Below are 26,319 nucleotides of genomic sequence, written 5' to 3' on the forward strand. Positions count from 1 at the left end.
TAATGGGTTTCTCCAAAGTATTTAATTTAGGGCCATGTGACATTTTCATTTGTAAAACTTGCATTATATGGAGTCAGCAGAGCAGACATCCGACGGCTGCACTGGCAGCTCCGGGGTGGTGGCCAAGGGGGCGAGTAATGGAGGAGGCTGAGAGGACCCGAATTTGCATGGGATGATGCTTTTAGCAGGGATGCTGAGGTGAGAGGGGATCACAGGGGGGTCCCCTCTGCCCAGCCTGACAGGCAGGGCCCAGCCTAAAGGTGGGGACACACGTGTGGGAACAAAAGATACGGATCTTCCCTGCTAAAGCACGGTGAGGTCCAATGGCAGCAGCAGCCACAGGACCCAGTGATAACCCAACTGGGAGGGTAATTAATCAGTTGTAGGAGAAGAGCATGAACTCACAGACATTTGGCATCTCTGGACAAGAGGAAAGCTCTGCTTGGTGGGGCAGGATTTACTGTAGCTTCTGGGAGAAGTTCAAGCCTCTGTGTGTGTGTGAAACCTGCTCTGGACCATCCTCATGCTCTTTTCCAGCTCCATGGGAGCTGCATCCTCCTCTGTGGGATGCATCAGCTGTACTTGAGTGCTGTGGATTTCCTCCAGTGGATAATTTGGGTCCTTTTATTTTTTCCAGTGAGAAAAATGGAATTGGATGGGGCTTTGAGCAACCTGGCCTTGTGGAAGGTGTTCTTGCCCATGGCAGGGGAGTTGGAACGAGATGATCCTTAAGGTCTTTTCCAGCCTCAACCACCCTATGATTCTGTGATTCTATGAAAATCAGGCACAGGAAAGGCAGGGCACAGAGACAGTTCCCAGGGCAATTCCTGGGAGACTTTCCCTCCATCCATGAGGGTATTTTTCACCCTATATGGATTTCTAACCTGTGGATTTCACCCCTGTAAGACACAGGATGGCTTGAGGACCATTCGAACCTCCCTTGATCAGTGGTTCCCCTGCCAGATGTTCCCCAGGCATGGCTGTGCTGGGGGCTCTGGACCCCCACACAACCAGGGGCTGCATTCAGCATCCTACAGGTTGGAGCAGGGCAGGAGGATGGGAGCCCTCAGAGGTGCCACTGGGTCCCAGCCTGAATCCAGAGGGGATCCCAGGGCTTGCTGGCTTTAAACCACGACTCCTGCCCTCTCCCCTGGGCATCCATCTGTCTGGCTCCACTGTAATGACGGCGAGGTGGCGGCACAGAGGGATTAAATGACTTGCCCAAGGTCCCGTGGGAGCGATGGCCACCCGGGAGGAGCACCCGGCTGTCCTGCTCCTGCCCCGGCAGCGCCTGGCCCTGCGGAAAAATGTGCTGCATCACAGCTTTGCTGGCAAAACACGGCACAGCCACAAGTGCCACATCCCCATCCTGGTACACCCTTGTGAGCAGAGGCAATGGATGGTCCTGGCGGGATATCCACACCATGACAGGGAGTGGGTGCTGCTCTTGTCTCACTGGTGTGTTCCCAGAGCTGGAGGGTTTTGCCGATTCCCTTCCCGGGCTGAGGCCGGCACAGCCAGAGCTGGTGACTAACACCTCCTGGTTTTCAGCTTGTTTACCTGGCGCTGGGGCTTTGGTTTGGATGGTTGACTCACCATGGCGCCTTCCCCCTCTGCCACTGCAGAGCTCTGACAAATACTTTCCATTTTCCCATTATTTTAATTGCCCTCGTTGGAGAAAACTGCTCCATACTGGCTCTGGGCTGCAGAGACCTGTTACACATGGCAGCCCCAACCTGTGGCGGTGGCAATGGGGGGATGATGGGGTGGGACACTCATCTCCATGGCACATGTGGGGGCCCTTGGTGCCATGGCCGTGCCAGGATCTGGGGCATGCAGGGAATGTCCTCAGCAGTGAGTTTCCAGCAGCCACCGAACGTGGCACACGAACGCCGGCTCCGCGCGGCTGAATGCGGCCCGACAGGTTTGCGGAGAAGCCCGTCCCGTTCAGCTGGATTTTTGGAGAGGCTGGAGCCAGCCCCAGCAGCAGCCGCTTCCCGCGAGGTGCTGCCGGCTCTGGCAGGGCCGTGTGTGGCGCCAGGTCATGGCCCCGAGCCACGGAGCAGCTCGGCCGAGTCTGAGGGCAGGCACAGCCTGAGGATGAGAGACGCTGTCCCTGCTCCCTGCTCCATGCCCTGTGCCAACACCGTGCCCTTTTTTGAGGAGACAGTGCCCTGTGGCACTATGGGAAGAGCAGCCCCTTTGCTCCTGGAGGGACCCTCTAGTCTGTGGGGTCTGTGCCCCGAGGAGGTGGAGACCATGAGGACAGCACATAGAGGTGTCCATGGAGCTGCAGAGGGGCTTTTTGATGGAAAGAAAAAGCTGGGCATCTGTAGGAGCTGCGGGATGCAGGGCACACCAAGTGGATGTGGCAGGGAATAATCCAACGCTGGGGATGAAAGGAGGGGGGGAGGAAAGTGGGATCAAGGAAGGACAAAAGCTGGTTGGGAAAATCACCCGCCCTTCTCCAAAGAGCAGGACTTCTGCAGTCATGTGCCAGGTGAACCCTGGACCCATGGCAAGGGTGGCAGGGTCTGTAAATCCCAGAGGGGAAAATCCTCCCTCCCTGGGGAAGGGTTGGGATGCTTTTATAATATTAGGATCAAGGAAAAAGAGGGAAAATCCACCCAAACTGGTGATGTGTGTGGGGCTGGTGGCCACGTTCAGCCTGGGAGCATCGTGTGGGCTCGAGGCTGGGTGAGGTTGCACAGGAATCACTGGTGTGGGAGTGGGGTCAGACCCACAGATCCGCTGTCCCATCCCCATCCGTGGCACACGGTGCACACTGCAAGTGGCCATGGCAGGGAGAGAGAAGATTAAAGCTGCCTTTGATGGAGCAAAAATTAATAAACAAGCAGGCAGTTGTGCTGGGCTTTATTTAATGGGAATGACAGCACGGAGCCGGCGTGGCGAGGCCGCCGAGGCCAGGTCCCACATCAAACGGCGGGGCAGCGCCAGGCGCAAGGGGACCACGCCACCGTCTCTTCTCCAACGGGTTTTTCCTGGTCCCAAAAATCCAGGAAGGTCCATGAGGCTCTTCCTTATAGCAGGGCCCTTTCCCATGCCAGCGGGGAATATTGGGGTGAGCAGGAGACACTGTGTGCCACAGCGGCATCTGGGTGTGGCGGGACGTGCCGGTCTTGGGGGCATTTTGGAGGAGCCACTTGGCACCTTTGCCCTGTTCCCCTGCTCCAGGGTCAGCATTCTCACCTTTCTTCTGCCCCAGTGATGTTCCACGGGCACCAAGGTCCCTGCCCTGGTCCTTTTATGCAAAGTGGGGGCTCTCCAGGTGCAGAGCTGGGAGGCCAAACCTGTGGCCTCACATTGGGTCCTTATCACCCAGTCTGGTGTATTTACCTGCCGGTTTCCACCGGATAAAAACTCACTGGACAAACAGGAGTTCCCAGCTGGCCCCGGGGTGGTGGCACAGCGGGAATGTGGCTGAGGTGGGACGTGCAACCCCGTCCCTGCTTTGTCCCCAGCTGGTCCCCAGTGCTGCAGGTCACAGAGATGCTGCAGGGGTGTGAGGCCGTATTGCCCCCACCAAATTTGGGTGTTCAAGGGCTGATGATCCCCAGTGTGCCCACCTGTGCCAGGGCTGGGCTGTGCCCAGGGCTGGGGATGGAGCTGGGGTCAATGGTTTGTCACCTCAGGGCAGTGCCACCGTGTGTCCCACTGCTGGGGGGCCCGGGCTGTGTGTGGGGCTGTGGGGGGTCACGGTGCTGTAGGAGGGGGGTCTGTGCATGGCAGGGCAGAGCGCAGGGGGCAAAAGGCAACTCCTCCTACAGGGGCTGAGCTGAGCTGAGCCAAACAAAGCTTGGCTGAGCTGAGCTGAGCCAAGCCAACCTCATCTGGGACAAGCTGCACTGAGCGAAGCCCAGCTGCAATGAGCTGGACTGGGCCAATCTGTGCTGAGCTGTACCAAGCCAAGCCGTGTCATACTAGGCCGAGCTAAGCTGAACTGAGCCAGGCTGAAGGGAGCTGAGTTGGGCTGGGCAGAGCTAAGTCAAGCCGAGCTCAGCTGTGCCGGGCTGAGCCAAGTCAGGCTGAACTGACTTGGGCCGAAGATAGCCGAGCCGGGCCAAGCCGAGCCGATCTGTGCCAGGCTGAGCCAAACCGAGCCTAAAGGGGTCCAGCCTAGCCAAGCCGGGCCCAGCCGAACCGAGCCCAGCAGCGCCGACCCCGCCCCCAGCTGTCATCGCCCCGCCCCCTCTCACGGCCACGCCCTTCCCTCGCCTCGTTCCCCATTGGCCGAGGCGGCCTTTTGTTAGCAGCGGCCGTGCTCCCCCATTGGTGGGTGGGACTGTCCCTCAGCTCGGCGGCTCCGCCCCCTTTTCCGCCTGGCTCCGCGGCGCTGGAAACTTTGCGGGCGGCGCAGTCGGGAGCGGCTCCCGCAGCGCCCGCACCCCGTCCCGCCCCGCCCCGCACGGACCCCCGTCCCCGCACCGCACCGACCCCCCCGCGCCGCCCCTTCCCGTCCCACCCGGCCCCTCAGGGCGCGGGCAGCGCCGCCCCTCCCCGCGCCCCGCCGCGCCGCCCGGGCCATGCGCGCCCGCTGAGCCGCAGCGGAGGCGGCCGCCCTTGCGCTTCGCTCCCGGTTTTTAATTTTTTTGCCTGCTGCGTTCGCTGGGGGGTTTTGTGCCGGTCTCGGCGCTGGCTTGACGCCCCCCGCGGGCGCGGGGCGGCGGCGATGGGCGCGGCGGGCGGGCGCTCCGCCGGGCGCTGAGCGGGCGCGCAGCGGGCGCGGGCCGCGCCATGGCCGCCAAGGACAATCCCTGCAGGAAGTTCCAGGCCAACATCTTCAACAAGAGCAAGTGCCAGAACTGCTTCAAGCCCCGCGAGTCCCACCTGCTCAACGACGAGGACCTCAACCAGGTGGGATCTTGCCCCCCAAACCGCGCCGTTTTCTCCCCGAAATACGCCCCTGGACACCTCCCCCAGGGCGTCCTGGGTCTCCGTGGGGTCTCCGCTGGCCCCGTGGGTAGCCTGAGGTCCCACAGGTTCCTTGGGGTCCCCTTGTCAGCGTAGGGTCCCATGCATGACCCCATGGATAGCTTAGGATCGTATAGATAGTATAGGGTCCCATGGATGTCCTGGGATCCCATGGATAGCACAGGGTCCCATGGGTGCCTGCTGGTCCCGTGGTTAGCACAGGATTCCAAGGGATTCCGTGGGGTGCCTGCTGGTCACATAGATATTGTAGGGTTCTGTAGGTGCCTGGTGCTCCCATGGGTGTCATGGGCTGTCAGAGGTGCTGCGGGGTCCCATGGAGTGCCCGCTGACCCCAGGGACAGCACAGGGACCCACAGGTATCCATGGATCCTATAGCGTGCTCAGGAACCCTATAGGTGCTCTGGTGCCGCAGGGTATCCAGTGAACCCATGAGGTGCCTTCTGACCCTGCAAATAGCACAGGGACCCACTGGTGTCCCGATATTCCATGGAGTGTTCAGGAACTCCATGGGTGCGCTCTGGTCCTATAAAGTGTCCGGGAGCCCCATGGGGTGCCTGCTGACCCCATGGATAGCACGGGGATCTGCAGGTATCCATGGATCCTGTGGGGTGTTCAGGAGCCCCATGGGTGCATACTGGTCCCATAAAGTGTCAAGGAGTCTTATGGGCTACCTGCTGACCCCATGGGTGGTGTGTGGTCCTATGGGGTGCCCGTTGACCCCACAGATAGCACAGGGACCCAGGTGTTTGTGAAGCCCGTGGGATGTCCAGGAACCTGTGGGTTCTCTCTGGTCCCATAGGGTGTCCCGTGATCCCACGGGATGCCTGCTGACCCCACAGATTCCCAGGTGTCCAGTGGGACACCCGCAGTCTCCACTGGTCCCTTAGGCCATGGCACACCCCAGTGCCACCTCCCCTGGGGCCTCACCCCCTGAGGCCATTTGGGGCCCAGCGCTGGCACTTGGGGTGATCCCGTCCCCTCTTAGGGTGCATGGCAGCAGGTGGGAGGTGTCCTGTGGGCTCCATCAGGCAGTCCCAAAAGTCCTGGGAAAAACTCGGCTGCAAACAAAACATTCCCTCCGTGCCGGACATGAACCCCCTGCCCTACAGCCCCTAGCTTTCCCGGGGACATGGAAAGGGTACCCTGGTGCCTTCCCGAGAAGGGCCGAGCGCTGGGGGGCTGCCAGGGCTGGGCCTTCCTCCTCTTCCCTCTCTTCCTCCTCTTCCTCCCAGGCCCGACAGGGGCCCAGGACGCGCGCACTCATGGCAGGGGGCACGGAGGGTGTTTTGGGGCACGGGGGCCCATCTGTGGTGTCGGGGTGTGGGGGAGCAGGGCCGCCCTCCCTCCTCCCACACCTTTCTGGGCCAGGGCTGCCATCCCCGCTCCCGATCCTATTATGGCAATGAGATCAGACATATTGCTGCGCTCGCTGGGGGGGCGGCGGAGGGGGGGGGGGGGCATCGTGAAATCTGAGGGCTAATATGGAAAAAATGTAACTGGAAAAAATGCCGTGGTGTGTGCGGGAAGGGGCGGGCGGCGGGGAGCGCCGCGGCCGTGCCCAGACAAAGGAGCCGTCCTGGAGGGGGGCTCGGGAAGAGCCCCCCGCTCCCTTCCCGCTGGGGGAAGCCGGCCCCTTCCCGCTGCCCCGCTGGGGGTTGTGCTGCCTGCTGGTGCAGTGTTATTTATTTTCCATTGGGGAGGGGGGCTCGGAGCATTGCACGCACCCCCACAGCGCCTGCCTGCCCTGCCATGGGGGGGCCTCCCGCCTCCTTGGGGAGCCAGGGCCCAGGGACGTGTTTCGGGCAGCCCCTCGCTGGCTTTGTTCCCGCCGGGATGGTGGGTGGCCCTGGGGGGGAGCTGCTCCCACGTCCGGCCCTCACGGGGTCGGGGTCAGCCCCGCGGCCGGATCCAGGCCCCGCGCGCGGGGGCTCCGGTTGGGAAAACGGCGCAATCCCCGCTCGGCTTCTCCCTTGCAGCTGGGGTGAAGTAATCCCGCTTCCCAGATAAGATGGTGGCTGTGGTGGCGTGTGATGCACGCACGCACCCTCCCGCCCCGCCGAGCAGCCCCAGAACGCTGCCCCCCCCGGCGCTTCCCCGCCACCCTGCCCATCTCCCCTCCCGGTCTGTGCCCCGTGTCGGAGGTGCTGCAGCGAGGAGCCTGGCTGGGCGTGGGGGTGTGCTCGCTCCAAAGCACACCCAGGAATAACGGTTCATTTAACAGCTCTGAATGCTTCTGCCTTTTTAATTCACTTTTTTTTTTTTTCGAGCTTGGCTTGGGTCGGGGGGCGTCCACACAGCAGAGTGGGGGCTCCATGGTCAGCGTGTCCTGCTCGCCCCGTGGACAGGGACAGTGTTGGTGATTACCTAGAGTCAGGCTAGAAAAGTCTTTGGGAGTCATCTGACCTTTGTACTTGGCTTGCAGGAAAGGTGAAGGTACTTCACACTTACGCACTCGTGTCTCTTTTGGATTTTTATTAGATAAAAATACCTGTGTGGGTGTCAGGAGCTGCCCCCACTCCTTCCCGGCTGCTCCGGGCTGATGGAGCTGCTGGGGCAGAGACTCGGACTGTGTTTGCAAAGAGTCACAAATATTTAGTGGTAGTAGTGGATTTCCATCGTACTTGGGAACTGGCTTAGGAATGGGGCTGGGAGGGGGGAAATCCAGCCCCAAACATCAGGATTAATGAGCTGGAGCTCTCTAATAATAATCAGACTTAGCGCTTCCAACTTCAAAGGGCTGTGCGGACGCTAAGTCCCTAATCCCGGGAGCGCTGCGTTCACGAGTTGTTTTTGTGCGTGGCTCTGCTGCCGGATGGGGATCGGTGTGATTTGGGGCAGCTACATGTGGTTCCCACCACCTGTTGGAGACATGACTGTCCCCCCCCGCCCAGGGCTGCAGGTGGGAGGTGACGTTCCCTTGACACCCACCCACCCCCAGCCTAATCCATGTTTGACCTTCTGGGGTGCATGGGAAAAACTGGGTCAGTCACCGCGTCTGTTCTCCCTTTGGGAAAATCTGTTGTGGGTCATGGGTGATCAGAGCCCTGTGATCCTGTGCAGGATGGCAGGAACACCCTGTGATCAGTGGCAGGATCTGGCCGCTGGTCCCTGGCAGACACCATGCTGGTAGTGGCTCTGTCCTGGCTGTGCCACCCACCTGTTGCCAGCTCACCTTATGCTGCTCCTTTCCCAGCAAGGGAGAAATTCCCTTTTCGTGGGAATTCCCTCTTTCCTGGCAAGACGTGCCTGTGTCAGTATCACATGGTCCCTTGTAACTACCTGCAAACTTTGTGTGGAGGTCAGCTTTCCAGAGCCTGCCCTGGGAAGATGGATGGTTCCTAGGGACCATATCCAGGAGAAAGCCAGCCTGGCCAGTGGGACCCTCTTCCCAAGCAGCCACCCAGGGTTCTGCAGGGCTGTGGGGCTGTCACTGGGGGATCCCTGGTCTCCGTGCCAACTGCCCTGGGCCGATCCATGCCTGCACACGCATGCCTTTGGTTTGTAAGATGAAGCCCCCACAACATGGGACAGGCTGGGAATTAACCTCAAAGTTCTGCCTGGCCTGAATTGGAAGAAGAGCGGAGTGTAAAACAGTTACTTTTAATTTTCTCCATGCGTGTGCTCTCCCGGGGCATGGGGACTGGCACAGATAGAGGAATTTGAGGACGTCTTTCCAGCTACCAGTATTTTTTTTGTTGTTGTTTTTTTGTTCCCTTTTTTTTTCTTTTTATTTGAGATCGTGGCATGGATGCCCAGAGGACCACCCAGTTAGAAAATGGAGCTTGTAGATTTTTTCCCACCGCCTCCTCCTGTGACACCCCTGCCCAGTGGCGGCGGGTGGTTATTTCCATCACTTCTCCATTGGACATTATCACTTTCCTACTGTTTTGGATGCCGAGCAGCTGGTGGCCAGCAGCCCTGAGGCTGGAGTGTGTCAGCGTTGGGTCGCAGGCTTGGCTTTGATCTGGGACATTGCATCGATGGAGCCGGGATGCCCTGGGCCCGGGGTCTTATCCTGGCTTCATGCCTTGTCCAAAGGGTGACAGGGTGAGGGATCATGTCCTGGCCACGCTTTTCCCTCTACCCCTGTTCCCTGGGGGAGAAAAAGCCCTCGCTTTCCTGGAAAGCAGCCCCCGCGCTTGCATTCCCTGCTCCCTGCTGCTTGTATCATGCTGCAAAAATCTGCCTCTACTTGACTAATTATTAGGACTGAACAGGGGGAGATTCTCTCCAAATGTCAAACTCGCCTGTGATGGTGTCTGTGGAGGGCAGGGACATGGGGGACACAGCCTGGGGGGCTGGGGTGGGCAGGGTCGCGGTGGCTGTCACCCCTGGGCAGCATCCCACCCTTGGAGAGTGATGGGAGAGCAGCAGGAGCTTGGGATGGGTGTCACATTGGGTGCTGGGGTCAGTTTGGGGTGCACTTAACCCACCGCATGTCCCAAGGGAAGGGACGTGGCGGCGCCTTTGGGTGCTGGAGCACCGTCCCCTTTGCACACTGCCTTGCTGCTGGGTTTTTGCCTGGCGCCGCACCTTATCTGCGCTGGCACCCGGCGAAGTGATAAATCCCCTCTCCAGCACTCTGGAGAGATGTTGCGGCTTCTCCCAGGCGCTGAGGAAGGCCAGTGGTGGGAAGTGGTTAGATACGCCTGCTTGCTGCCGGGCACGCCAGCTTCGAGGCTGCTCCAGGAGGAGCTGGAATTGCAAAGTCTGTTCTGTCCCACTTCATTTTGCTGCTGCTTTACAAGTTGCCAGTGCACGCTCCATCCAGCCTCATACAACTCCTGCTCCGACTGCCCAAGCTGATGGCAGCACTCAGACCCAAGCACAGCCCTGGGACCAGAACTGGGGTGTTTGCAGAAGGAGGCTGGCTGTTTGCATGAAGGGTGAATTGAACCTTTCCCCTTCCTGTTCCTCTAGTTGGTCAGTCAGTCCTGCTGCCCACGCAGCAAACTGCCCAGGCAGCTCCGTCCCTTGGGGGTTTGCCAGTGGCTGGGTTGGTGCTCCTGGTGTGCCAGAAGGGCTGTACCATGCACAGTGCCTGCCAGCTGCCCCATGGCAGCAGCACCTGGTGTTCCTCGTGCCCAAGGTCTAGTCTGTCCAGTCTGGTTTTGCCTCGTCCTGCCTGTGGAGCTGTGTTGGTGGTAAAAGCCTGGCCTGGGATTTGTAGCTCTGGCAGCAGTCAGCTCATGCCTGTGCTGGTGCAAAAATGTTTTGACAGGAGGTGGATGGAGAGGGGACTGTCCCCACACATCCAGGGTGGTCCCCCAGAGATGCCCAGGTCTTGTCCTGGAAGAAGCACTGTTTGGTCTGAACCCAGGGGTAGCAAGTGGCCACTTGGATGTGGAGTTGAGAATTGAGAGGGCTTTTGCTCTGGGAATAGTTGTGGATGCTTGCTGGTGGCACCACAGCCTCTGCTCTGGGGCTTGGCCCTGCTCCCCTGCACGTCGCCAGGTGACAGACAGCAGAGGGGAAATGCTTTGTGGGCAGGGAAACAGGGATGTAAGCGGCTTAACCACCGGGGCTGGGCTACATCCCGGCCCTCGGGATTGCTGCTGGAGCGCAGGTCTGCACAGCGGTGTTTGCGGAGCCTCCCGCTGGCCGGGGTCACAGGTCTCCAGTGGTCCTTATGGCATCCTGCTGGGAGCACGCAGGATGTTAAGCGATGCCTACCTCTCAGTTCCTAGAAGCTGTGCTGTGGGCAGGAAAGCCTGCTTGGGCATCGCATCCCATTCCCTCCCTGAACAGCATGTCACCTTCCCCATTCCTGCCGGGTGACGGCTGCTCCGACTCACCCATCAGCGATGTTCTCTTGGCTCCAAGGTGTGCAAAACTGAGAGCAGAGCAAAGCTGAAAACGCCCAGATTTCCTATTTTGAGGTTGCAACCAGTGTTTGTGGTGACTTTTCCCTTGAGCTGTGCCAGAAACAAGTCCCTGGCTCTGGGGAGCTCTGAGTGGGTCAGGAGCCAACACACAGAGGACAATGACCTTACTGTCCCTGCTCTGGGACTGTGCTCTCTGTGGGTCTGGCTGAGAGCTGTGACCCTGTTGTGCTGCCCTGGGTGTGGGGAGCAATAGGTACTGCTGTCAGAGAGGCTCCTTTGGTGAATATTGGGGTGGTGGGCTGGGTACTATCATGGGTTCACACCTGGTCCAGGTTGGGGACGTAGTTTTCTCCTGGGGCTGCTGGAAGCCCTGGCACTGCTTCCCTGGTGTACAGGGCTCTCTGCTCTCAGTGCTGCAGGCAGAGCCTGAAGCTCCACTGCAACAATCCATTTTTCTTCCCCTTCCCGCTCAGTTGCCAAGCCTGAACAAAACAAACCCTGCCTCCACCCGAGACAGGCTGATTACGTCTGCCAGCAGCCTAAACAGATTATCCCTCCCGCCACGCGCTCGGAGCCAGGAGTCTCTCCCGGCGATGGATTCGGACTTCCCTTGGAGCAGATTGGGGTGGGTGGGGACTGGCTGTGTGGGCATCCCAGCCCACCCAGGTGTCCAGCACCCCAGTGGGGATGTGGGTGCTCTGCCCTGGGGGTGTCAGGACCCTAAGAGGGTAAGTGGATGCTGGTACAGCTCTGCTGTTCCACCTTGTGCTGTGAGCTCCTGCAGACACCCAGCATGGTGCGGCTCTGCAGGGTGCTGCTGAGCATCCTGCTTGGCTATCTGGTCTGCACAGGGCATGAAGAGGTGATGGTACCACCAAAAACACAGCAGATGTGAAAGCTTGTGCAGCAGGCAGCTGGTTGGTGTCACAGCCCACTTCTAGCCCCGTGATCTGGTGCTCCATGGGCTGCCACGCTCCTGTGAGCCATCCTGCCCTCTGGAAGCAGGTGCCCTGGAGCTCTGGCGATGTGCAGGGGTTCCTGTGTCACCCTGAGCTTTGGGAAGTGCTGAGTGGCTCTGCACGTCCTTCGAGCCCAGTTCCCCTCTGCTGGGAGTCGCATTCCCAGTGCTGGTGGAGCTGGTTGGGGTGGTTTGTCCATGCCTGGGCAGCATCAGCACAGCAGCCTGACAGCTTTGTGTAAACCCAGCTGGGGCCGCTTCCTTCTCTGCTTCCTCCCACCCGCCGTGCTGCCGGCGCTGGGCTGGAGGCAGCATCCTCCCCCTGGATACACCTTAGGCCTGTGGGCCGAGGGGATGAATGCAATGGCTGGGACAGTGACCTGAGAGGCAGGTGAGGGGCTGTGGCTGCTCCACAGCCCAGCTCCAGTGGCGGATCAAAGGTGGGATGGAGGACTTGTACACTCCCAGAGGTGTGACAGGAAGTGGAGAGGTGACGTGGGCTTGTTTCTGCCTGAGTCAGCTTCCACCAGTCCCACTGGATCAGATGGAACTGGGCATCACCCCACTCCACCCCAGCAGCCACCCTCCACTCTGCTTTCCACGGCATTTTGTGGCTCACCCTACGGCCAGGTACCTTCTGGATAAAAGCAAAGCCATCCACCCAGTGCCCGAGTACCTCGTGTGGCTGCTACCTGTGGAGAAACTACCTGGAGCTGCCCCTCAGATATCCCTGGAGCTTCCCTGGGAACCCCGGGGTTGCTCTAACGCCATCCCTTAACTTGAGGTTGGACAGATCTGCTTGGAAGAGGGAATTTTTTTGCTCTGAGCTCTTGCTCGGTGCTGGGTGTTGCATTTTCCTCCTCTTGCTGAGATTTCCAGAGGAAGCCAAGCTGGTGTGAAGCAACGTGTGACTCCAGCTCCATCCTGGTGCTGCAGCACCCCCCGGACCTGCCTCCCACGTCGGGTTTATTTTAAACCTCGCTGCAGCAGGGCCATTCCAATGCAGGTGTGATGAGTTTACTTCAGACACTTCATGTTCTACTTCATATCCCTTTTATTTATATGTACCTCTCTGGGCATTTGCTTGGTTTTAGCAGGAGCTTGTTTTGGTTTGGCTTTAAAAAGCGCTGCTGTGTGTTCATCTGTTGATGGGTGGAACCAGGCTGCCCACGCTGCCTGGCTCTAATTCATACCTTTCAGCTATTTTGGTTTCAATATCTGAAATTGGATGCTTCTGCCAAATTAAGTGTAGCCCACTGGTGTTTTTTTATGACGCTGGTGCAGAAATGACCATGCTCTGTGTTAAGGGTGTGTATTTCAGGTGCTCAGTGCTTTATATTTAGACAGTTGAGCCAAAATTGGAGTGGTTGAGGGCAAAATAATGTCTGCTGGGGGGTGTGAGCCAGGCTGAGGTAGGGCAGGGCTTTCTGCCTGTGAGTCTGCTTGATGCTGGTGATGTCCTCTGTTTTGGTTTCATGGTTACCTCATCCCTGATGTGGCACTGGGACCTGCCTGCTGCCTGTCACACAGGGGGCTGTGTGGGACTGGGTGCTGTGGGGTGCTCAGGGTGGTGTGGGATGGCCCTGTGGGAGGGCTACAGTGTTGTGGCTTTTGCTAGGGAGAGATTTTGCTCATGGGGCTTCGCTGGGTTGAACACTCAGCTGTGCCCAGGGACAGTGCTGGGGCACGGAGGAGAGTATTGGGGGATGGAGGAGGGCTGAGCCCTGCAAGCAGCTTGGCTGCCTGTAGCATCACCAGTATGTCACCTTGGCATGGTGGTGCCAAGTGTTGGGGATGCTGAGTCCTGCCATCGCTGTCATCCTCTTGTTCCTGTGTAGTGGAGGCCACTTGAAAGATCTTCTCAAGCCCCAGAGCTGGTTGCTCAGGGCTCTCATGGGAATTTGGAGACCCCATTTCCTGTCACAGTGACCCACTAAAGGATCTCCAGTGGGCCGCCTTCAGTCAGTTATTTGCAATTTTGCTTTTTGCCTGTAAAACGGGAGAGAAATTTGGGAAATTCAGCTCTTCCGAACTGCCCTTGGCCACATGCCAGTGTGTGGTGGGGATCAGTGGGATTCCCCACTCCGAAGTCCTGCCGTCCCGCGGGATGGGCAGGGACGCGTCACGGGCGGCTCTGGGTGGGGTGTGGGGCGCGGTGTGCCGGGGGAGTGGCAAACGGGGCTCACCTGCCCTCACCCGCTGGCAGCGTGGGCGGCACAGAGCCGGGTGTGGAGCCAGTGCCGGGCGGCTGGAGGTGCCATGGGGGCCATGGGCGAGCAGGGCACCAGCATCCAGGTGAGCTGGACAGGGCTCACGGGGGTCTTGGGGCTCCTCACCAAACCAGGGGGGCTGCGGTGCCCGTGGGTGCCTTTCTGTGCCCCCAGCGGGGGTGAGGCTACCGCTGGTCATGGGAACAGGCGGGTGTAGGGGTGCCCTGGGATACAGGAAAGCAACTCCCCAAAGTTTGGATCCCGCTCCCAGCGCTCCGTTTTCATTGATTTTGATCCCATTTAAAGGGGGAAGGAAGGAAGGTCTTCTCAAATAGTGTTTTCCCAGCTGCTGGCAGAGCAACACACCGAGCTGGTATGTCACGTTGTGGAGGGGGATAAGAGATTTTGTTATTTCTTTTCACTTTATAAACAGTAAAAGGGCTCCTCCGGCGTGTTTCCAGTTTGCTTACTCAGTGCTTCATGCATTTGACAGTTTCTGGTGCATAGGCAGTTTCTTCTATTGTTTGCAGGGATTTTTCCAGAGGGGAAACTTTTTTTTAACATTACAAAACCACAGAAACTGGCAGGAGGAATCTAAGGGAGGTAACGAATTGGAAACAGTTTTAAACTTTAAGGAACAAGAAAGAAAAGAATGAAAGCAACAAGATGAACTGAATCATTTTAGAGAGGAGCTGGGAACGTGTGTCCTTGTCGCTGTTTGGCTGGGCTGGGCTGGACGTGCGTGGATGTTTCGTGGTGGAAAGCAGAGTTCCCAGACCCAGGGGCTCCTGGAACTGGATCTGCCCTGGGTTTCCTCCCTCCTGGCCTGTCATGGTATCTCTGTGAAGCCGCCTCACTGGTGTGGCAATGCCTTGCCACTCTTGCACCAGGATTTGGCCCCAGCCCTTGCCAGGTGTTGGCTCATAGTTTGCATCTTGACAGGCAGCAGGAGCGGTGCCTGTAGGACTTTGTGTGGGAGGACATTCCCAGTGCCTATCCCCATCCCACTGCTTGCCATGGCGTGGGCCTGCTTCACCCTGACCACTTCTGCATCTAAACCACTGGTGGAAGGAGCCTGGATATTCTTTTTTCCACTGATAAACGGCAGTGCTGCAAGTTTCTTTCCGGGTATTCTTTCCCTTTCTCTTCCCGGCCGGCTGAATGAGCTGTTTTCCCTCCTCCCGGCTCTGACCTTCCTGTGTGCTCAGCCGTGGGCTGCTGGCAGGGAGGAGCGGGCTGGCAGGGGCTGCCCTTGTGCAAGGAAGCAGGAGTTGGATGTGCACGGCACGGGAAGCGGCTGGGAGCTGGCGAACTGCCAGCGCTGGGTAGTTTTTCCTCTCTTAATTAACAAACGGAAAACACCGAGCTCTCCTTTGGAGTGTGTTATTGCTTTGGAGTAGAGGCACGCTGCCGATGGCGAGGAGAAGGACGGTGAGGACGGGCTCTGCAGCCTGGCAGTACCCGGGAGTTGGTGCTCTGGGCACGATGCCACGCAGGAGCAGCTGTGTTTGGAGTCTGTGCCTGGGGTTTTGCTTCCTCCCAAGTTCTCGTCTCAGTCCCCTTGGCACATGGCATGTGTCACATCACGCGTTGCCATCAGGCACCGTGTTCCCCGCACTGGGAAAGCTGACATTGCATGTGTGCAGGAGGCTGAGCTCACACAGCTGCCTTCGTGCTGAGTGCTGGTGCGGTTTCCCGTGGTCCATGACCATCGATTCCCTGTGGTGCTGATCCATGTTGAGCCGGTTTCCACTGTGCCTGAGTGTTTCTCTGCTGTTTCTTTGCAGGCCAAACCCATTTATGGTGGCTGGCTGCTGCTGGCCCCGGAAGGAACGGACTTTGACAACCCTGTCCATCGCTCCCGGGTAAGTGAAGCTGAGACATCCTCTCCCCATGACGTGGGCGGGGGTGGCAGGAGGAGTAGCAAGGGACTGTCCCTGCCCACAGGGGTGGCTGTGACCCCAGGAGTGCTGCAGGCGCCTCCATGCACCCATCCCCTTGTGCAAACCAGGAAGCTGGAAGATGTTTCCTGCAGCAAGGCTTGAATGCCTCCTCTGGGATGCAAGGTTTCCTGTTCTGGGCAGCAGCCTGGGGCGCTGCAGGTGCTGGTCAGGCTCAGTCTGTGCAGTTTTATTGCTTGTTGCTGTTGCTTTTTGATGCTGCACTGGTTGGCCTGACACGTGTCGTGCTGTCAGGAAGGCTCTCAGGCCAGTGGACTGTGGGCTGTGCAGCTCTGAGCCATGCTGGGACCATCAGAAGGCTCCTAGTTTTCCTTTGGGGCTTGGAAACAACTGCTTTGTTTTCTGCAACTCATCATGGGCATGCCCAGAGCTCTGGAGGGAGGCTGCATCCCATCTCCTAATGTGGATATGCTTGTGACAGGCAAGGAAGGGGCTGAGGGGTGGTTGCCATTTGCTATAACCCTGCAGAGCTCTGAAGCCAAGTGTTGGCAGCAGGGACCTGCAGACAGAGCAGGACACACTCAGCTCCTTCCCAAAGGGGTTTACTCATGGCTGGCACAAACACCAGCATCATGTGGGGTCGAAGCATTGCCCACTTTCCTGCCCTGGGGGGTGTGAGGCCCAGAAGGATGTGGCCAAGCCAGTGTCCTTTCTCTGCTGGCTTGTGACGAGCACTTTCAGCCTGTCCCCCAGCTTGTCTTTCACGGAACTTGCTGCTGGGGCTGCCAGGGTAGGGCTGTCTTGTGCGTGGGAGGGATGGCAATGGTCCCTGAACCCTCTGTCAAGCAGCCAAAATGCTCTCAGAGCTGTTGGTAATAAAAAAAATCGCTCCCGAGTGAGCAAGCATTGGGTTCTGAGTTCAGCCTGGGGTATATGGGTCATTATTTGGAGTCACAGCTAGTACCAGGCTTGCTGGCCCACCATTAAGGGGACGTGAGACCCTAGTTCCCTCCAGGCTCTAGGCTGCCTGCTCATCTGGGGCTTGTGGAAGTGCACAGGGCCCTTGGTAGTTTTGCTTGTCCCAGAGCACTCTGGACTTTGCCCAAAGGGCTGAGAAAAGCAAGATAAGAATTGCTGCACTGGGGCTATGAATCCAGGACCTTTTTTATTTCAGCTTGCTGAACCAGTTTTTGCTCTTGGCTGAAAACAAGCTGGCACACATGAAAAAAGCAGTTTTCCAGCCAGATCAGTTCTCCAATCTGGTTTGCTGTGCAGCTGCAGAAACAGCAGTGCCAGCGTGGTGCCAGGACCGCCTGGGCAGTGCCACCCTGGAGGTACTGCCACCATCCAAATCGAGCTCATGCACTGCTGGGGGACGTCTGACATGACACCCTGTCACCCTCCAGCACTGGGTGCTGGAATAGATGATGCAGGATGAAGCTGAGGGCTGGGAGCAGTTACTTCGGGAATCCTTCTGCTGTCCCTGGTATTCCTGGCATGAAGCTGAGTCAGGAGAGGTTCAGGTTAGATATGAGGGAAAGGTTTTTCGCCTAGTGGGTGGTTGAGCACTGGAACAGGCTACTTAGGGCAGTGGTCACAGCCCCAAGCCTGCTCAAGTCCAAGAATTGTTTTGACAACGTTTCAGGCATGTGGTGGGATTGTTGGGATGTCCTGTGGAGGGGCAGGAGTTCGACTCGATGATTCTGATGGGTCCCTTCCAACTCTATATATTCTGTGGTTCCTGCAGGTCTTTGGTGGTTTGGAGAGCAGTGACAGGGCTTGTGGATGTCTCTGCTGGGAGTGGAAGAGTCTTTTGTCTTTAGTTATTTTTGTCCTCTGTATAGTTAAACCAGGGCAGTTTGGGGTCTGTCTGAATGCAGAGAGGAGCGGGGTGGGGAAGAAACCCCAAAACAGCCTCCTTTGGGTGCCCACAAAGCCAGACAGTAAATTAGCAACGGGCAATGTGGGCCTGGTGCACGCAGACCCCCAGCTTCTGTGCACTCGAGGGACTGGTTGGCACTGCTGTGACCCAGCTCTCTGTCTTCTCTTGCAGAAATGGCAGCGCCGGTTCTTCATCCTCTACGAGCACGGGCTGCTGCGCTACGCCCTCGACGAGATGGTAAGTGCTGCTGGGCAGAGACACAGCCGTGTCCAGGATGTGGGGATCAGCCAGGGTTGTCTTCTGCCCTTGGAATGCTCTGCCAAGCTGGAGGAGAGTTGTGCTTGCTGGGTTTGGCTCAATGCCAGGCTAGGTTTGCGTGGGAGCTTGGTGGATGGTCTGCAGAGGGTGGTGGGTCCCGCCTGGTGTGGGATTGCTGGCAGGAAGCACTGGGGGAAACCCTAGTGTCATCCCCCCCGCCTCCTTCCTGCCCTGTTCCTTGGAGCCAGCTGGGTTTTGGTGGTGGTGAATCACCTTGGCAGTGTCCGGGAAGAAGGCCCTGCCTAGCGATGCCCGTGGAAAGTAGGTCAGCTGGAATGCCTTCCCACTGCTTGCCCGCCCCGGAGCTGCAGCATGCCACCAGCACTGCTCCTGTTGGAGAAACAGAGGAGGATCAAAGGAAGGGAAACCCCTCCACAGTGAGCTGCAGAGTGGGGCTGAAGAACCCAGCGTGTCAACCCTGCCCTGACCACCCTGGGCTGCTGATTTATCCTCCTGGCTACAGCAAACCTGTGGGAGGGTGCCTGAGGTTGTGTATTCTGGCATGGTGGGTACCCATGTGCTGGGATCCACCTGGGCAGGAGGTTCACAAAACCACTGGGCACAGTGCATCTGTGGAACAGGGACATACAGAAACCTGTGTCTGTGGCGGGGAGGCTCCCTACAAGGTCAGTGTGCCTTGGTCCTCCTCCAATGCCTCCTGCGAGGGCACCGCGGGATGGGGAGGCAGGGCAAGTGCGGCTCAAATTTCATGCCGTGTGTTTGTTTGTATTTTCACTTGGGGTTGGTCCAAGTGCCCTAAATAATTTAAATGTCTTCCGTAGGAGCGGGGGAGGCTTTAATACATTTTCAGTGTCAGCAACCTGGCTCTGCGCTGGGCTGGTGTTTTCTGTCCTAACCCTGATAGGACAGTGGTTTGTGTCTGGCTGGAGCAGGGAGATGCCCCAATGTGAGGCAGAGGTACAAGGATGCTGGGAAACACAGTCTGGGATTTTTTTTGCCTCTTTGCATCCTGACCTGCCCCAGATTCTGCTGCATCTGGGCAGAAGCACCTGGGCAGTGCCCCAGCCCTGTGCACCCTAGGGGACTGTTGCCAGAGAGCACGCAGAGGACAGCAGGAGCATCCTGTGGTTCTCCAGGCGTCTCTTGGGCTTTTTCCCCTTGAGAAGGGAGAAAGTGGAAAAATACAAACAAAAAGGGAACGTGCACATGTGCAGCGTGGGATGGTGTCCTGGACAGTGTGACATCCCACCGTGCTGGCACCTGGACTTGCTGCCCCCATGGCCCTTTGTGGTGCCATTGGAGGTGGTCAGGAGAGTCTGGCCTTGCCATAGCTGAAGGAGACAGTCACGGATCCTTCCTCCTCATTGGAGTCTGACACATGGTGTAAAAATACTCTCCTGACCTTTCTGTGGAGCACGTCCCTGCGTGGGATCTGTGCTGCTGCCTGCACCAGCTCTGCTGTCACTACCCCACAGCATCAGGCAGTGATGGCTGGGTGTTAGGGGTCACTGGAGGGGACTGGTGGCACTCAGGTCAGGCTGTGGGGGATGTGAGGAGCCAGTCCTGTGCCCCAACACCTCAGGCATTGCTGCAGAGCACTAATTCCTCCCCTGAGGTGTTCTGCTCCCTGCCTGTGGCTCTCCACTCCTCCAACTGTGCCGGCTCCTTGCCCACCACCTCCACAGGCTGGGAAGGAGTAACAGGGCTGGGGCCTCACCCAGGGGGACGCTGGTTTTTCCGTGAGGGATCCACTTTGCAGCCCATGCAAATGGGATGATCTACCCCCAGTGTGCCCCAGTTCCCCTCGGGAGCTGAGTGGGGGTCCCGTGGGGGCCTCGGTGCGGAGCAGCCTCCACAGTGTGCGATAGCTGGGCAGCAGCTGGCCAGAGACCTCCCAGGCAGTTCCAGGCTGGGATTGAATGGCTCTGCCTTGAACCTTTTAGACATTAATTTTGTGGGTTTGGCAATTTCTGCTGTTATTAAAAATGGGATTGGAGGGAGGGGTGAGCTTGGGAGGGCAGTCCAGGGTTGGTGATGGTGGTGGAGACGCTCCTATGCCTGCCCAGGGAGACTCTGCTCCCCGCTCCCAGCAGGTTGGAGGGCAGTGGGGTGTGGAGGGGTGGCTCAAAGGCACAAGCTGGGGAGACCTCAGGGGTCCCAAAAGATGTCGGTGCTGCAGAACAGAGTAGCCTTGGGCACAGGGGCCTTTTACCATGGGATGGGTCAAGTTTGGTATTGGTTTGGAGCATTTTGGGCATAGAAGGTGGGACAAGCAGGCACCAGCCACCCCACTGGCATCCAGCTCCCTCCTGAGACTTGAGCTGATCCCAAGTCTATGCTCAGGCTCAGCCTCCTTCTTTCTGTATGTCCACCCTTCTGTCTGTCCTTTCTCTGCCATATTTCTAGTCTGAAAACTCAAACTTCCGCATGATGGCCGCGATGGGGAGGATGTGCACAGACCTTTATCCCCTTGAACTAGGCTGAGCTGCCAGACTCTCTCTCTGGGGTCTCCCTCTTTCTGCTGCATGCAGTTGCTGGCACCCAGAGCCTGCCTGGCCCCTGGGAATGCCAAGCAGATCACATCCCCTTCCCCTCCATGGGGAGTGTGCCAGCAGCCGTTCCCAGCTCTGCTGAGCCCTGGCTAAGCCGAGCCTGCTCAGACGTGCAGAAATTCCTCCCTCCCAGCCGCGGGTGGATATGGAGGCTGTCTGATCACTCAGGGTTGCCTTCCCACGCTGAACCCCCGCAATTACCCCTCAGCACTGACTTGCTCCTGCTGTTTGATAAACCTTCATGCTGGATGATGACAGGGGTTGACGTTTGTGTGAAACAGCTGAAGCATCCAGCAAAGCCTGTCTTCCATTGAGGGAAGGCAGCAAAGAGGGTGACAGGAAGTCAGGGACAGGCTTGGGATTGAGCTGCTGTGTTGTGAGTGTCCAAGGACAAGTTTCAGTTCTCCTGGTAAAACACCCTGTGGTCCCCAGTGAAACCACAGCAGCTGCTGCCACGGGAGAGCAGCCTGGCACCACGGTGCTGGGGTGGTTTGGAAGGTTTTGGTTGGGATATGGGAGCTGCCACAAGAGCAGTGCCGAGCTAAGGGGACGGAGCCAATGAGTGGCAAGTGCAGAGCTTCTGCCTCCTTTTGTTTTGATTGCTGCGATCTATAATTAGCGGTCGAGGTCTCTATAAATAGAGCCCTGCTGCGTGGGAACGTAGTGGAGAAGAGGCAGGAGGGGCTTTGTAGGGATGGAGAGCACTGCCTAATCCCTCCCTGGACCTGCAGGTGGGCCCATGGCCTCGGTGCAGCCTGGGGATGGATCTAGTCCTGTGGCTAGAGCAGGTGAGAGGAGAGGGTCTGGATCTCCAGCACAGCTTGTTGATTATTCATTACATGTCCATGGGCCAGGCCTTGTCTCTGTGCTTCAGTTTGCCCCTGTGCCACTTTTCTTGAGCTGGGATTTTTACTAGGTTGGCCTTTTGCATCCTCCCTGGAGGTATTCTCATGTCACTGCAGGCCTCCTTTCAGTCTACCTGAGACTAATAATTGTGGGGGTTTTTTCCTTTGTGCATATGGTGGTTTGAAAGTAGGACAAAATTCAGGCTCACCTGGGAGCATCTCAAAGGTGTTGTGGATAACTAATGCCAAGTGATAGCATCTTCTGGATGGACTTTTCTAGTTGCCTTGCAGTGGTTCAGGAGGAGCATCCCTGGACATGGCATATCCTTCTCCCAACAAACTGGTCTCGCTCCGTGTCTGGCACCTTCCAGCGTGGTAAAGTGTGAGGATGGGCTGTGAGCCCTGATTCTACCCCTACCCCCTATTTGCTGGAGTCAAATTGCTTTCTAAAATTGGGAAGGGGTCTAAGAGGATGCTTAAACCACCTCAGTACCAGAGGTTACTGGGGTTGGGTGGTTGTGTTCTCTGTGGCAGCATTGCAGACTCTTCCTGGGCTCACAGCACAGTGGTCCTGCTCCTAAATCAGGAACTCAGATGGATCATAATATCATTAACCTCAGTACAATGAAATGGACATCCCTGCTCCAGCCTGTGATGGCAGGGAAGGAGGTCAGGAGGGAGCCAGGAACTGATGGGACTGGGGTGGGATGAAGAGCAAGGCCAGCCTGGCATCTGGGAATGGTTAGGGGAGCACTGGGACCCCTGGGATGGGTGTATAAATAGGAGAAGAGAGGCCAGCTCAGAGGTGGGAGGTCTGGCACCGCACAGGGGGCTGCAGGGTCACATCTGGAGCCCTGCTCGGCCCCAGGCCCCGCTCCTGGCCATGGAAACCTAAGGAATTGATAAATGGTTAAAAAAGGAGACAGATGTAAGCATTGGTGGCTGCTGGAGGGGGATCAGAGGGAAGGAGGGATGTGTGCTCGGTGATGCTGTGATCCACAGACCTGTGTAATTGTTTCCTAATTGACCCCCTCCAGAGTCCTCTTTATTTGGAGGAAAGGGGCATTTTAAAACGTCACTGTCAGCAGAGCTGCACGCGTTAATTTTCATCGTAGTTGCCTCCTTTGTCATCTGTATTGTTTTAAGAAGCCAAGAACCCGTGTGTGTGTTTTTCTCCTCCTTTTCAGATCAAAGCAGTTTATTTCAGTTTTGGCACAGAATGGAAATTCATTGGCAGGGATTAAAAACGGACCTTAAACATCCTGGCCTCTCTGTCCTTACTTTTTCCACAGGTTTTGCCATTTAAGTGTTTCCAAGCTCTCCCTGCCCCCTCCTCTGCTGGAGCACCAGGCTTTACAAACCCTATTCCCCTCGTCCCCAGTGGTTTCCCCCCATGGACATAATTTTGCCAGTGCCTCTGTTTGCCAGATCAAGACTTTCAGTTTCTGTTTAGCATAAAAAGCTTTTGGCTTGAATCAAAGTGTGTTTGAAATTTAAAGCAATCTGAGACAGAAAGGCTGGAGGGGAGTGAATGTGCAAGACTTGGACAGTGGCAGGGACCCCCATCCCAATTTTTTTCTGAGACTGGATGGGATCAAGTCAGAGTGGGTCCTGCAGGGTGGATGATGATCTGTGAGGAGGTTTCACCTGGGATGTTTAGTGCATATCTCAAAGATGATGCAGTAGCATCTTTGAAGGATTTGTTATGTTTAATTTTCAGTACTGATTTTGGGGAAAAAAATCCATGAACCTACAGGGAGCCCTGAGAACTTGTTTCCCCGGGCATTGCTGAAGCCAGGACCAAGCAGCCTTGAAGGGGGTGTGAGAAGGATACACAGATTTTCCTTTGTGGTTTTATATTAATGTCTTGCTTGATGCTGATCCAAATGTCATTACTGGGGTTGGGTGTGGGGATCCTGTAACAGTGACTTTGGGGTTCCTGTCTTCCCATTTCTTTCTGCCCAAAGTGTCCTGCCCCGGGTGCTGCTGGAGGTGGGTCCTGGTGTCAAGAACCTGTGGGCTCCTTCATGACTGGTTCCTACCCTACTGTGCCCTCTTGTGTTTTACCTCTTTTAGTTTGGCTTAGTGTGTTTGGGAAGGTAAAACTGCTGAGCTGCAGAAGGGCAGTTTGGGGAGGCTGAGGGAACAGGAAAGGGCTGCTCCAGGGATGGCTCCAACACCAGTCCTGGTGACCATTGATGGCCAGAGACCATCATTGGGACACCAAAAGTGCCTGGGTTTATTGTGAGCTTGGAGAACACTGTTGTCCCCATCCCAGTGCCCCAAGAAGGGCATTTGGTGCCTGCAGGACCCGCTCGGGAGAGGCCCAAGTGTGAAGCAGTCCATGGCGGGAAGTTTGGGAGTTAACAGGCAGTGAGAGGATAAAAGCAGAGTTGAGAGAGCTTGATCCAGCCAGCGACCTCCTAACACAAGCTGCTTTGATGACCTGGCCCAGGTGCTTCCTTCCTGGAAACAACACAGCCCCCATTGTCTTCTGCAGGGCGAGCCGCAAAGCTGGAATTGCTCTTAGGCTGTGCAGTGAGGACAGGTTCAAGTGGCTCCATCCTTCTGCTTTTTCCCCACTCCTCGTCTCTTGAGACCTAGCAAAGACATTTGTGTAGAAGACGTGTGCCAGACCAGCGAGGGAAGTGAGCTGGAGTTTAGATTGCATTTATCTTGTTCGCGGGAGGCAGAGTGAAACAGGCACTTAAAGCAGCTGGAATGACTTCTGGAAACCTGGGCTCCATACCCGTGGCCTTCAGCCTGGCTGTGGGCTCTTGGTGAAGGAAAGATTGTGATTTACTGTAAAATGTTAACGTAGAAATCAAACTGATGGCATTTAGCAGCAAAGATGTCAGGGCTGGCAGTGAAGGGACACAGCTAAGGCCGAGCACAGTTACCAACACATGAGCCCTGTGGTCCCCCTCAGGCAGCAGAGGAAGTGGGTGCCTGGTCCCAGCTCTCTCCAAGCCAGGGCAGTCCTGGGCTTCCAAGCAGCTGTGCCAGTCCACAGGGACAGGAGTGACCAAACCACCCAGGGAACCAACAAAACCACAGTTTTTTTGCCCTGCTGTTGCCTGGTGCTGGAAAGGGGGTGTGAAAGGAGGTGTCTGTGGTATGGCCCCGAACCTGCCACCTGCACTCTGTGGTGAGGATGGGCTGAATTTAATTCTTTCCAGCCCTGTCATTGGCCACCAGATGAGGTTGGCAAGGACCACCAGTGGGTAATGCTGGGCAATTGTATCCCTTTTCCTGCTGCTTAAAGGAATCTTTAGAAGCAGCAGCATCCCAGTGGCTGGCAAATCCCTGTTCCCGCCGAGGATCCCATCCCTGCTGGGTGGCACGGGATATCCTGGCGTTGCCTGATGGGATTCAGTGCCGCAAAACCCTCGGTGACAGCTCAGAGAGGAGGACGAGGACGTGAATGGAACAAGGCAACAAAGCTGCTCCAAAAATCAAAGCGCGTTCCCCCTTTTTTTCCCCCGGCAGAGATCCTGTATTCATTGATTGTTGACATGACATATGTGGGTTGGAGAAAGGCAGCGGCAGCTTCTGGCAGGGGAGGAAGGGGCTGGGGGGGCCAGAGGGGCTCTGCAAGCCGAGATGCTGATTACCAGGGGCAGCAAATAGCTTGCAGCTGCCTCTGCTCAACACGCTCTTTGTGGCGCTTGCAGCCACTCTTTGGACGCAGCTATTTTTAATTTCCCCAAGCGCGCACAAAGCAAAGGGGGTGGGCGATGCCGCCGGCGTCCCCCCTTCCTGCCCCCCACTCCCACCCCTTTCCCAGCCAGCCCTGCGCTTCCCAGCTTCCTCCCAGCCTCCGGGGAATGTGGGGAGCTGCACTCCCCTGGTTTTTTGGGGATTTTTTTTTTTTGGGTCCGCGTTTGGGAGCTGGCCTTGGCTTTCCCCCCGCCCTGCGCCAGTGTGTGCGGGGAGCTGGGAAAATGCAGAAATAAATAAATACGCAATTAGGCAGCCGTCCAGCCGTGGAGGGGGGGGTGTGCTGCAAAAAGAGACTCCGGCCAAATTTTGGAATGCCTGAGAAAGCGGCTGGAGCCGTGGGCGAGCGCGGGGTTGTGGGCTTCCCACCACCGTGGGCTTCCCACCGCCGCGTTCTTCCCGACAGAGAAGGGGCTGTGACCACCAAAGAGGAGGAGGAGGAAGGAGGGTGGCATCTCCCAGCCTTGCTCTTGGGGGGTTCCCCCCAAGGACAAGGCATGTTTGTGCTGAAGGTGTGATGAGAGTGAGGGGTCTCAGCCAGCCCCCGGTGGGCTCTTGCAACAGCTCAAGAGCAATTTTTCTTCCACCAGTGTTTTTGGGGCCAAAAGCCAAGGTGTGCCCTCTGTTCAAGCAGCAACACGGTTTGGGGTTAATAAATTACTTATTTGCAGTCCTTGTTCCTCTGTTAGGTAAGCATTGGTGAATATGATATTTCTGCTTTATCCCAGACATGAATTATTCATCAGGTTTGGAGTCTGTAAAAGGGATGTTGTCAGGTTAAAACTTGCGTGGAGACAAGCCGAGGTCTTCAGTGAGGTTTTGTAAACGGCTTTTCTCAGGGTTTTTGCTGGAGTCTTCCCCCTTTTTTCTGTGCTGTTTTGAGGCATTTTTGGTGAAAAGTGAGAATTTCCAGGCCTGTTTGATTATTGGTCTTGCTCATTGAGTTATCATGGACTGTAAGATATTAAAAAAAAAAAGCCATCAAAATACTCTTTTTCCTTCCTGCTGGACCAGGTAAACAGCGTGTGAATGTGCCTTTGGTAATACATGTTTTATAAGACCTTTTTATTTTGCCCTGTTCCTTCAAAGGTGTGGAAAAGACTTATTCCTGCAATCATTGAAGTCTGACTGCAAGTAGGCAGCAAGATAAAACAGCCAGACAGCCTTGCTGGAAGTTAAAATTACCATAGGTAA

General features: G+C 57.0%; 1 protein-coding gene across 8 annotated transcripts in view; it reads left to right on the top strand.

The window, feature by feature from the left end:
• The first annotated feature begins 4,361 nt into the window (after positions 1-4,361).
• Positions 4,362-26,319, top strand: part of MPRIP (myosin phosphatase Rho interacting protein) — a 75,524-nt gene continuing 53,566 nt past the window's right edge. For 3 of the 8 annotated variants that reach the window (XM_064673272.1, XM_064673273.1, XM_064673275.1), the window contains exons 1-3: positions 4,364-4,875; positions 15,734-15,811; positions 17,901-17,966. In XM_064673272.1, the coding sequence (XP_064529342.1) occupies positions 4,756-4,875; positions 15,734-15,811; positions 17,901-17,966 (264 nt within the window). In that variant the 5' untranslated portion in view covers positions 4,364-4,755. Of the gene's footprint in view, positions 4,876-15,733; positions 15,812-17,900; positions 17,967-26,319 lie in introns of all 8 variants that reach the window. The other 5 variants (XM_064673271.1, XM_064673276.1, XM_064673278.1 and 2 more) reach the window with 3 other exon arrangements.

This window comes from Pseudopipra pipra, chromosome 16 (assembly GCF_036250125.1).
Source record: "Pseudopipra pipra isolate bDixPip1 chromosome 16, bDixPip1.hap1, whole genome shotgun sequence".
Lineage (NCBI taxonomy): Eukaryota > Metazoa > Chordata > Aves > Passeriformes > Pipridae > Pseudopipra > Pseudopipra pipra.